This window comes from Mauremys reevesii, linkage group 4 (assembly GCF_016161935.1).
Source record: "Mauremys reevesii isolate NIE-2019 linkage group 4, ASM1616193v1, whole genome shotgun sequence".
NCBI lineage: Eukaryota > Metazoa > Chordata > Testudines > Geoemydidae > Mauremys > Mauremys reevesii.
Window position 1 is genome coordinate 98,989,046 of NC_052626.1, and position 12,816 is coordinate 99,001,861.

General features: G+C 41.8%; 1 protein-coding gene across 6 annotated transcripts in view; it reads left to right on the forward strand.

The window, feature by feature from the left end:
• Nucleotides 1–12,816, forward strand: part of DENND5A (DENN domain containing 5A) — a 109,337-nt gene that overhangs the window by 88,116 nt on the left and 8,405 nt on the right. For all 6 annotated transcript variants that reach the window (XM_039535825.1, XM_039535827.1, XM_039535828.1 and 3 more), the window contains 5 exons: nt 3,275–3,396; nt 5,096–5,241; nt 6,126–6,244; nt 7,533–7,714; nt 8,652–8,734. In XM_039535825.1, the coding sequence (XP_039391759.1) occupies nt 3,275–3,396; nt 5,096–5,241; nt 6,126–6,244; nt 7,533–7,714; nt 8,652–8,734 (652 nt within the window). The remainder of the gene's footprint in view (nt 1–3,274; nt 3,397–5,095; nt 5,242–6,125; nt 6,245–7,532; nt 7,715–8,651; nt 8,735–12,816) is intronic.

A 12,816-nucleotide genomic window follows, 5' to 3' on the forward strand; every position in this document is an offset into this window, starting at 1 on the left:
GTATCACTTATTTAGAGAAAATGTGTGCAGGTAAGTCCTTGCAGTTGGGAGTCATGGTGCAATGGTAAGGGCCAGAGCTGAATACATTAGTGCTTAATGTGTAGGCATGGCCTGATACCCTGGCATCAAGGTAATTCGTTAAACCTGGCAACATTTGTCCATGTAGAACAAGTGACAGGATTTAAAAGGAGATGCTCAAAAGCACTTGCCTATGTGTTGCTTCTTCGTAGAACACATACTAGTTTTCTAGATGTAGCGCAGAACGAGAGAGACAAATATAAATATGTACTCAAAACGGAGAGTGACCTGCAGATGAGCTGCTTACATATAAGCAGGCATCAATAGTAAGTAATCCTGAGTGCCTGTTTGTACATTTTTAGATGCTCTAGTTAGAGAAGGAGTAGAGCATTGCAGTCAGCACAGATTAGCAGTGTTAAACAAGGCTGTTTCAGCTCTTTAGAGGGGGGACTTCCATGCAAAGTGCTGCATTAAACATAACCATGCAATGTGTCTCATTCTCCAATGCATTTTCCAAGGCAGCTACAGCAGTTAGCAGTATTAAGGGAATGGGTTTTGCTAGGGTTACCAGATAGCAATTGTGAAAAAATGGGACAGGGAGTGGGGGGTGATAGGCGCCTATATAAGAAAAAGTCCCCAAAAACGGGACTGTCCCTTTAAAAATGGGACGGATGATCACCCTAGGTTTTGCCATATGTGGCAGACATACTGAGACATATATTCAGTCTGGAAAAGGAACGTAATGAGGATGGTGGGAAAGCCCCTGGCTACATTTCCTTACTGTCCTTGTAATAATGACTGCACACTAGTGGCAATTTTTATCTGCTGCTGCTTAACAAAAAGTGAGGCCTAGAAAATGGAAACATCCTGGATCAGGAATTAGTCAGTTAGCTTAGGATCAGCCTAGTTGCTATTTATTGCAGTGGAAGGTCATGCAGAATGATTCAGATCTCTAAGGCCACTTTTTAAAATATGGAAGAAGCTTTATGTCCACATTAATCCAGAATGAAAAATCAGTCCTGGTCATTGTAGTAATTTCTACCAATTCCAGGAAATTCTGTGGGATCACTCTATTCACAAACCAGAATGGTGGACAATGAAAGTAAGAGAATTCCAAAGACACTGGTGAGCCTAAATTTCAGACATGCTTCTGGATGCTGATACCAATGTCTTCCCATTTTAGATGACTAAAGGCTGAAGTGTATATTCAAATGTAGGAGCTGGAACTTTGGAAGCACCTTACTTTTGAAAAATGGGCTCAGAGTTGTAAATCTTGAGTTTTGAGATAACTTAGTGATTGGAATAATACCTATACAGTGAAAGTGGCTAATGTAATAGTATCTGAAAACTAATAGGGAGCAAGAGCTGTGTTACCAATACTCTTAAAGCAACTGGGAAACTAAAGTGTGTCCATTCTGAGTAAATGAAGAATAAAAATGTTCAGAAGTTGGTTGAATTTTCAAAAGGTAAAATACAGACAGGCAGACATCCCCAATGACATTTAGCCTATTGGATAGGCTGTCTAAACACACAATTCAAGTTATACAGCTGAAACATGGACTCATTGACCCATTAGGTGCTCATAGGTCTACTGCTCTTGTGGCTAAGAGCTTGTTCAGTTGATTTAAAACTGTGGAGTTTTATTTCCAGTGAAACATTTTCTGTGGTTTGATGGTTATATAAATGAGGATGTTGTATATGTTAATTATTGATTTGTTTTGCAAATTTTTGGCCTGTGATCCACTTGTCAGCTTTTCCGATGTACTCTCTGAGACTGAGGCAGATTGTCAGGAGGTCTGCCTAGAAGGAACAATCTGTTCATAATACACTTGGTTGCGATAGAAATTTTATACTGATCTTACATATATTCTGTTTAAATATTCTTATGGCTTTAATTAGATTGATGTACCTTTGCATGCTCCTCTTTTGTGGATATTCATTAATGCTGATTTCTTTAGTTCTGATACTGTAGAAGAGAGTTTTTTTGCTTAATTGCTCTTCATTTCTGGATGTCTCTTGTAATTGTATATTATGTAGTCATCCATAAAAATAATATTTTAATCAATAAATAGAAAGTGACCAAGTCTGTTCTGTGGCTTTTTTGCTGCAGCTGCATCAACCTAACAAAAATAATGATTACTTCTCTGTACTAGTGAATAATATCAGGCCATGGGTTTGTTCCAACCCAGATTTTGATTAGTAAAGATAGAGATTGTAAGTTCTCCTTTTAGGTCCTGTACGGTGTCCAGGCACAAGGTGTTGGTTAGCGAATAAATAATACTAATAACTATACACGATTGCTTTCCTTTGTCTGCATTTGATTCCTCTGTAGAGGGATTGGCTTCTCTAAACTACCAATCTTGGGATGCTCCAGGAACTACTTAAATAGCCCTAGGGACCTGTGTAAGGGTATATCTAAACTGGAGCTGGAAGGGATAATTTTCAGCTTATGGAGACATTCCTGCTCTAGCTCTGATTGAGCTAGCATGCTAAAAATAGAAGTATAGTCGCAGTGGCATGAATGGCGGGAAGGGCTAGATGCGCTGAATACATACCTGGGGTCTTGAACAAGATTGTACTTGGGCAGCGAGCTCCTTGTGCTGCAGCAGCTACGGTGCTCTTTTAGCATGCCAGCTCAATCAAACATAGCGTGGGTGTGTCTCCTTGAGCTGGAAACAACGCCTACAGATCACAGTACAGATGTAGCCTCAATTACAGCAGCAGCCTCTCTGGGCCGCACCATAGCAGCCCAGAATCTCTGCAGTGCTGTGGCCCCATTGACAATGCTGCCTACTCCGGGAACAATCTTACAGCTGTCTTCTACTGTATCCCTGTCTGGATATGGGGCTTTTAAGGCTGCTTTACCTCACTCCAGCCTTTTTACACAGCATAAATGGGCCAGAGCAAGGGTGAGGATCTTACTCCAAAAGGTAAAATCCCCTTCTGCATATACACAGTGAGATATTTTATCCTAAGGAACCGTATCCTAAATTAAGTTCAGAAGTGTGGTACTCTCTGAATTTTCTGCAGCTCTCTAAGCTGGCAAAAGGGGTTGAGAATAGCACAACAAACTGAAATGACACATTCCAGAACGTACAGACTTGCAGGATGCCTACTTGTCTTGGCTGATTTAAATTCTCTCAGCACCCATACTTCTTGTCATTTGTAATTGCTTGCATATCCTTCACAGTTTACCTAATATAATAGAAAACATATGACTGATTGTTACTGTCATAGATTATTTTTGTTTTGTCAGAAAACTCTACAAGCGTTATGCCTTTCTCCGCTGTGATGATGAGAAAGAACAGTTCCTCTATCATCTCCTGTCATTTAATGCTGTCGATTACTTTTGCTTTACCAATGTTTTCACAACAATCTGTAAGTACCCATTTTCCCTGCAGTGCTGCTCTTTTCAGCTTTTAGTTGCTTCTCCTTATGCGAGTTTCTAAGCAGTTTTGATATGTTCTTTCAGAGCTGCATTAATTTCCTGTTCACATCCAGATATGTACCACTATGTCAATGTCATTTTTATTATCATTCCTGATATTGATAAGGGGTTTGTTTTACTCTGTGTGTGAGCACTGTGATCAATAGGAGTTGCCTGTGTGAAACTTGAAACTAATAAAGCTATCAATAATGTTGCTTAATTCCCACTTTATAGTGTGAACTGAATATCACTGTCCTATAAATGAAGAATTGCAGAACAACCTCATTTCACCAAATCATTGGCTGAGGGACATAATTTGTTTGGTTTTAGATGAAAAATGTGTCAGTACAACAGAACTTATTAAGGAGAAATAATGTCCAACACTAAGCCCTTGTTCTGGATACTGCTAAGCTATCGCTAATTCTGCAACTAACAATACATCGAGGGGGGAAATGAAAAGGAGAAGAGTTTTAACCGTTTTAAAGGTCATGGGCACCAAGCCTTTAAAAATCCAGCACCAAATGCTTTCTTGAGGTCACTGTCAGATGAGGTGATGGGGAGAGAGAGAGAAATATATCAATTGCTTCAGCTGAACAGCCTTCACAATAAGCCATTTATACATTACAAAACAATGTAGATTGCCAAAGAACACAGTGATCCTTCACATAATTGAATTCTGTATAAAAGTAGTTTGGTAAATAGGGGGCCATGCATTAGAGTTCTACACCATGACATGAGGCGGTTGAGTAATACTTTAATTTTATCAGTGTTCTCGAGTCAGAGGAGCCATAACCCAGCTTCTCTGCTCATAGTGAAATGCTAAGAAAATAAATGCTTGATGCCCAAACTTAGTGTCACACCAATTTTTAAAAAAACACTTTTATTAATAGTTTATTACTTGGTTCTTGAATTTTTTTTTTCACTTTTTACATTCAGATTAATGCAATCTGTGGTACAGCCAGGTGTACAGTGCTATAGTACATATTCTCTAGAATTGGACATCTACAGCATTTATCATCTTAAAATGTAATAGCTTTGTTGCAGTAAATATTGGCAACAAACAAGCCTAACAAGTTGAAGTTTCAGTGTGTGATTGAATATGTCGGTCTGAATTAGGGCACATGGCAAAGCCTGCTCTGAGTGCATGTGTGTTTATCTAACAAAAATATAGACACAGAGCTAGATAAAAGAAGTGGCTTTTTAATCCCAGTTCTCCTGCAGACTCCCTGCATAACCATCAGCAAGTCATTTAACCCGGGTGCCTTCGTTTTCCTGAATGTAAAATGGGGACAGTAACCATCTTAGTGACGTGATTTTTAAGATCTCCAGATGAAAAAGGACTAAATAAATGCAAAAACATTATTTGAAGTATATTTTTATTCTTTTTTTATGTTTGTCATCAATTCTACTTTTAATATACTGCAGCATTTGTTAGCATCCGTTGCATATTCCTGATCACTCAGTATGTACAAATATTTTTGTGTGCTTCTAAAGTCGCCATTCAATTCTTTGGCATTTGATGACAGATTAAATTATTTTTAAACATAAAGAGGAAAAGATAGTGTAACATAAAAGGCCTAACTTACTATTTTACATGATTATTATTTTTGGAGGGTATTCTTTTAAGTGAGTTGCTTCTTGTATTTGCAGTGATCCCATACCATATATTGATTGTTCCTAGCAAGAAACTTGGTGGCTCAATGTTCACTGCCAACCCTTGGATCTGTATCTCAGGAGAGTTGAGTGAAACAGGAGTCCTACAGATTCCCAGGAATATATTGGAGATGACATTTGAGGTATTATTGACACAAGGAAATATTTTGTTGGCAAAACATTCTTTGTTCAATTTAAACTCATATTTTTTGTAATGTTTCATCAAGTGTCATAGTCACAAATACTATCTATGCCTGTACCCATCATCCTACGCCTGTATTTAAGCAGTATGCAGAGCAGAATGATTGGTAAAATAAGCTTAGGTGAGGAGGGTGAGACTTCTGGCTTTATATTAATTTTGTCATAAGACATCTACATCACCACCTCGCCCTACATTGTGGCTTCTTTTTCATCTGTAGGGTAAGTTTCCTGGTGACTTGTCAGTTCTTTTCTTTTCTTTTCTTTTCTTTTCTTTTCTTTTCTTTTTTTAAGATTAGTTCCCTTTGTGTTTAGTGAGCAAACCTTATTTCCTCCAAATATCAAGGTACCAAATATCCTGTCTGATTCTTAGTACCAAACATTTCTAAAAGGTTGTGGAGGTTGCAGGTTCCCACAATATTGTAAATAGGGAAGCTTTAAGAAAGTCATGTGAGTTTCCTGTTCTTTTTTTTGTCATGGTAGACTCCACAGTGTATAGGTGTTAACAGGGCATTATTCTTTGATATCGTTATCTTTAGTAGTACCTAGGAAACCCAACAGAGATCTCTGTACACTTGTACTAAATGCTGTACATTGACAGTCCCTGCCCAAAGATCTTACGTCCAAATAGACGAGACAGATGAGAGCCAGAGGCATGGAGAGTTAAAGGGATTTGCCCAGAGTCACATAGCAGGTCAGTGGCAGAGCAGGGAATAGAATCCAGGTTTCCCGACTCCCCTCCCAGCACCCTCTCCCCTGGACTACACTGTCTCAACAAATGTCAATTTCTGTTTGTTTCACTATAACAGATAACTTGTTTAATTTGCAGTGCCAGAACCTGGGAAAACTTACCACAGTACAAATAGGACATGATAATTCAGGCCTGTACGCCAAGTGGCTAGTGGAATATGTTATGGTCAGAAACGAAATAACAGGGCATACTTACAAGTAAGTATCATCCTGACATTTTAAATTGGGTAAGTAGAATTTTTGCAGGGAGTTAGCATAACAGACCTGTCTTTTCATCAATGCACCTCTTCTCAGACTCTGCATCTTCAGGTGCTGATGCCCAAGGGGTTGGAGGGTCACTTGATTCCTGGTATTAAGCAGGATTAAGATTTTTAGGAAAATAAACTGAGTTTCATTTACAGATGGTTCATATTTAACCCCCCAAACAAATAAGACAGGTGCAGACCTAGAGGGAGGGGGTAAGCATCTCAAAAGGAAACTGCCTTGAGACCAAACAAATAGCCAGTTAGAACTTGCTGCCTATCAAGTACAGATAATGTGCACCAATACATGCCAGGTCTGAAAAGCTCTATGAAATTATCAGAGGAACTCTGATTTTTGGGGACATGTCAGAATGAAAGTGGGTTTGAGCATTAAACCTTTTATGTGCTGAGTGAGACGGGTAAGAGGAGTTTGATAATTCTAACTGCAGATATGATGCATGTTGTCTGCAGTGAGATTTGGTGCCCTATCGCTTGCTTATATAAGCTATTACAGCCTTCTGTCAGTGAGAAGACAGCTGTAAATCCTTTCTGTTCACAATGTCAGCTTGTTTGTCATGAAGCAAAGGGGTAGGATCCTGTTTTTGGATACTGGTTTGCTTTCCTAATTGAGCTTGTTGGCTTGAAACATAGAGCTTCCTGGTGTCTGGGCTACTGAATATCTGTATTTCAGTGGATTGGTCAGTGATTTGGAAACTGTGGTATACAGAGTTATTTGTAGGTAGCCTGCTGTGAAAGTATTCATAGATGCTTCAAAGAAGCCATGTGACCATATAAGAGCTTAAGTGTTTAACATGTCAGGTTACATAAGCAATTGAGCAGCAAACCAATGTGCTAACTTCTTTCTGACTATTGCATCCAAATTTAAGAGGTGCTTCCAATGTTGGAAGTTAAAAGTATCACCTGATTGCTACCGTGCTGATATTGGGGGAGGAGAAGGAGGGAGAAACCGTCCCAAACCAGATATCCTGTGTATGGAGCAGAAGACAGGAAGGCTGCTGCTACTTTTACTTTGTGTATCTGCGTCATCTATTACCATGTACAGCACAAATCTGGAATAAGGCTATTTAACTTGTGCTCCCTCTGCTGGCTGAAAGAGCCAAAAATAAATAGAATTGATTTGTTTGCCACTGTCAGGAAGAAAGTAAAATAATTTTTGAAGTCAGTCACGATATCCAGAAGCCAGAGTATTTGCAGTCCCTAATTCTAAGCCTTCATGTCTTTAGGTTTCCATGTGGGAGGTGGCTTGGAAAGGGGATGGATGACGGCAGTTTAGAGAGGATCCTGGTGGGAGAGTTACTAACGTCACATACCGAGGCAGATGAAAGGCAGTGCAGAACCCCACCACTGCAGCAGTCACCAAGTATGATCAGAAGATTTGTCACGATATCGCCAAATAACAAACCAAGTAAGTCAGAAGGGACATGCTCCATTGCTTGTAATTATCTGTTGCCAGTAAAGGCCCCTCCCAAAAATAAATCTACTGCATTATTTTTGTGCCTTCTGTGTCCTTTTCTGTTTGACTGTGGAATGGAGGCGATGATTGCGACACAGGGTATGTTTACGCTGCAATTAGACACCTGTGGCTGACCTGTGACAGCTGACTCCGGGCTCGGGCTAAGTGGCTGTGTACTTATGGTGTAGATGCTTGGCTCTGGGACCTTCCCACCTCACAGGGCCTTACAGCCTGGGCTGCAGCGTGAGCCTGAACATCTACACCATAGTTAAATAGCTGCTTAGCCCGAGTCAGCTGACACAGGCCAGCCATAGGTTTTTTATTGCCGTGTAGACATGCCCACAGAGACTTACCTTCAACACCCTCCTGGGTCTTCCATGAGCATAGACTGCAAATTATATCTGGTTACATGCAAAGATTTTCTGTTAAAGGTTTTTTGGCTTGTCTTGTCATGTCATTCCTGGCATACCTTCTTGTTTCACATTTGTTCTCAAGCTCACCCTGATTTATAGCAATACTACCCCTGTTCGAAAACGCCTATATTTGGTGCGCGCACACACACCCATACAGCCTGAAATACATTTTTTCTTTTGCTTCAAACCCTAATCTGAAAATCTGCATAACTAAGTGTAAAACTATGTCCATACTATTTTTGGATTGAAATGTCTCAGTCAGTTTAGGTCTACATCTTCAACTTTAATAAGAAAAAAAAATTAAACTTTATATCAGTGTGAAAAAGTGCGGGCAATCCAGCACCACAAACCCAAGGTACACCACAGATAATGACTGTTTCTCTCACCCTACCTTAGGAACGTGCCTCAGCCCTGATCTACAGGTACCACCTCAAACCTTTATGAAGTAAATGAACATGGTTTCTTATTTTTAACAGAGTTAAACACAGGTCAGATACAGGAAGCTATTGGTGAAGCAGTGAATGGCATTGTCAAGCATTTCCACAAACCGGAAAAGGAGGTGAGACTTTCTTTTGCTAGCTGCTCCTCTGTTATTTTTCTGATGCTTATGAGTCTATAACCTGGAATTGCACACCTCCAAGTACATCACTTTTGCTGCTAACTGTACTATTGTATGTTCTTGGTCCATGCCCATCATCCTGGTAGATGAACCCACAATAAGAGCCAAATTCTGTCTAGGATTCATCTGTTTGGCTCTCAAGTGTCCTGTATGTTGTTTAATGCGGTTGTATAAATCTTCTCATGTCTTAGTTATTCACTATGAGACAAGAGTGAAGCATTTGATGAAGAGCCCCTATAAATGAGCCATCAGTTGCTTTATATTTTCCAAAATGGGGATGGGAGTGGGGGATGGCTTAATAGTTCTCACTTATACAGTTTGGAGCATGCAGATAGGCATGTCAGCAGCACAGAATACTACACTCATCTGACACTCATCAGTCTGTAGCCCTTATGTCTTCCCATCCCTTTTCATTTCCTAGAGATAAGAAACTTATGAGTATGTTCCCTCTTTCTTTGTATCCCCACTTATTATGGGAATTATTAGAAGGTAGCTGAGTATCTGAACATCCCTTTTGACCTCACTCTTCTCATAGAAAGCTGCATGTCGGGATGTCCTGAAGTGTGTTTTTCATCTGTGTCTTTCATTTGTCCCATGATGGCCTTACAAGAGCAGCATGTGCTTTTGTATCCATGAGGCTTGATTATTATGGTACTCAGAGCAGGGCATCTGCTTCCCTTATAGCTTGTTCTGAAGGAAGCGGCATGTTTGCTTACTTGTTGGAGTATTGGTTATTCTATTACGCCTACCCCAGCATTCCTTGTTTTGACAGCCTACAAGATGGGAAGTGTTGGACAACTGAAATGCTTTGCCGTGTTAAGATCCACAGATCTGTTTCAGTGGTATCTCAGCCTGCTTGCAGCTTTGGGGCAGAACCAGACCTGCCAGTCACTGGTGGCAGGGGAATGCCCCACGTCCTGAAGTTCCTCCAGTTTTTTCTCCACAAGGGCCAGCGACTCAGCCAGCTTGCCATGCCTGTAGAGCTTTTCTGAGGGAAATTCCAGTTTTTATTCCAAAATTGTAGACTAAGATTAAATATTAAGATTTCATCTTAATGTGTCTGTCTAACTCCCGGCTGTGTCCCAGGGCTGTGTTTGATTTTTAAGGAGATTGTCCCCTTAGCTCTGCTTTCCATTCTGAGGCGTTTGCAGTAACGGGTGCTGCCACCGACTTCAGGGAGCAAGCTAGGCTGAGAAGAGCCAGAGACCAAAGGAAGGGTCTGTGTCCCCATTGGGGAGCTCAACCACTCCCTCTCACTGCCCCATCTGGGTGGGGTTACCTCATAATTTCCTCTCCCCTGCTGCTGCTGCCCTTCCCCCTAGCAGGAGAGAAGACAAGGATTGAAGAGGCTGGCTCTGCTGGACCAGATGCAGCCCAGGCTGGGCAGGGTTATCTCAGCACCCGCCCTGTCCCACCCTTCCCCTGGCAGGAAAGGAGGCAAGCAGGACCAGAAAACAACTGGCTCTGAGGCAGGCAGGCAGCCCTTCCTCCCCCATCTCCACAAGGGAAGTGAAGTCAAGAGGAGCATGCCAGGTGGAAGGGAAGATCACATCTGAAATCCTATAGCCTGCAGATCTCAGCTGCCACTGCTTCCCCATGAGTGAGAGGCTTTTAGGCCCAGCCTTATTCTCCTGCTGCCACCTGTGTAACAGTCCTTCCTTCCACCCACCCAGGATCCCTACTCACAACCCAGGCCAAGACCTCCAGGGGAAGCACAGGCCTGTATGCCCCATGCGAATCCCGTGCAGTAGAGAGAGGGATGGAGCTCCTCCTTCTGATGAGTCTATGCTTCCTCAAAAGATACTGAAAAGGACCCCCGTGGGGGAGGTGAGACAAATAAGCCCAACTTCTTTGAGGACAGAGGGATCGCAAGCAACCCGACATATATTTTTGGAGCAGTCTGAGCTCAATTTCACTCTCCCCTCTGAATCAGCATTATGGCTACAAAATCCCAAAGGGGAAACAAGTGATTAAATAAAATTGGGGCTGGTTCCCCTGCTCATCTTCAGAGCGCCGCGTAGCAGATCAATGCAGAAAAGACCAGGCCACAGACACGCAGATTCCTTTAGGCGTGCAACCAACCCACAAATGGAATTCTTCCTTTTGTTTAAAACAACCAACCAAACCAAAAAACCTTCCAACACCTGAGCATAGACTTAGTGTAGAGCACCTTGCCTGACAAAGTATTGTGAAACTGGGCTTTGAAGGTCTGCAGCAGCTCTCGACTAGCTGATAGCTATATAACCTCCTCATGCACTCTGGGAAGATGTAAGAAAGGGACAGGGACTTCCCTACTCTTTAGGTGTGGCAGGAAGTATTGGGCTGTTGTCACAAGAGGCCACTGCCGATCACTATGCTTTAATGTCCAGATTATTGTGCCCAGCTTCTGTTGCAGGTTGCCATGGCTCATCTCCATCTCTTCCTCCCAATACGTAGTTACAGAATTATGAGAGGTCAGCAGCCTGGATGAGAAAGAACTGGCAGGCAGGAGGGAGTCCATCACTTAGTTCATTCTACCCTGGCCTCCATTTTATAAAGCTGGAAAGTTCCTCAGCGTGCACCAGTCAAAATGTGACTTGGTATCACTGCCAAACATAAATGTGGCTGTCTTCATTGATGGTCAGGGGCTCAGCATTTCTAACTGGGGGAGACTTTTCTCTGACAGTGGCTTCCTCACTATACAGGTCCTTCACAGGCAGTCAAGTCCAGGCCAGTTTGGTCGCAGCCCCCTCCTTTGGGTATGAAAATTCCGCTGGCATCAGACCAACAAAAAATAAATCTGAACTGTCATGTGACACCCTAATAGCCCCCCACACACACATTCACAAGCAATACTAACCTGGGTGGACTGTATTGCAAGTATTATCCCTCTCAACCTAGAAATCACAGGGCCTAAGAGCTTTCCCCTGGAAAGCATGGGATTCAAACGTGTTTCATGCATAAATATATGGGGCTTTGGTTCTTGGAATCATATACTCAGACAGTTCAGTCCCAAGGTAGTTTAGTGATATAATGGGAAACTTTATGGAAAACTGAGGCTATTCAGAGGCATTGAAGAAGTCAATCTATAATCCTGATTCATTCCAGGCAGTATAGAGAGGAATAGAAGTCATATGGCAAGATGAACTTCTTCAAGAAATACAAAAGGAGAAAATACTTCTTTGCAAGTGGTAGCTACAGCAAGTGCAAGATCAGTATCTGTCATCTGTTGCCTCAGGGCTATCTGCAGGTCTCCCAAACAGCTCTGTCTGGAGTTGAACCCTTGGTTGGTGTCAAGCTCTCTCAATTTGGGAGCAAAAAGGCTACTAACAGCTTTGATCAAATGAGGTCACTGGACATTGTCCAGAGAGGGTATCTTCTGGAGCTGTGCAAGAATTTCAAGAACAGCTTTGTCCCAATCCCAGCGTCAGCAACCCATGGAAAGGCCCCTGTGTGAATGAAATCACCAAGGATCTACTTCAACTCAGAGCATTGCAGCCTGCTCCCCGTCCTATTTCTAGCCTGAGACAAGCAGAGCATGTCTTTAATCATTACCATTGGTCTCACATGTGCTCTCAGGTTTTCTGTCCAGGACCAAGGCAACTATAATATTGGCTTTAGATAAGAAAATTCACTTATTTTCTCAGACAGTTTTTCTGATCAGGGTCCTGTATGGAGAGAAAGCTGAAGCAAAAAGACAGAGGTATAGGTATCCGAAAGAGCGAGCACAGCATTTACCACCTGGAATACTGTGATTCAATTGACATCTCAGAGCACTGCTCCTTTCATGCTTAACAGACGTGTTCTGATCACAACAGTCAATCTGTCTGATAGGGTTTTTATAACAACTAGGAAGAATGTGATCAGCCCCATCCCAGATTGAAATTCTCCTGTCCTGAGTGGAACGAAGTTTCCAATCTCTATGTGCACTGCCCACCAAGTCGGGAGGTCAATACCAGAAGTTATATGGCAGAAGCTGGTTTAAAAAAGTGTCTCATGCACCCAGAAATATATCATCCTAAATCAGTTTGGTGGACTTGTGA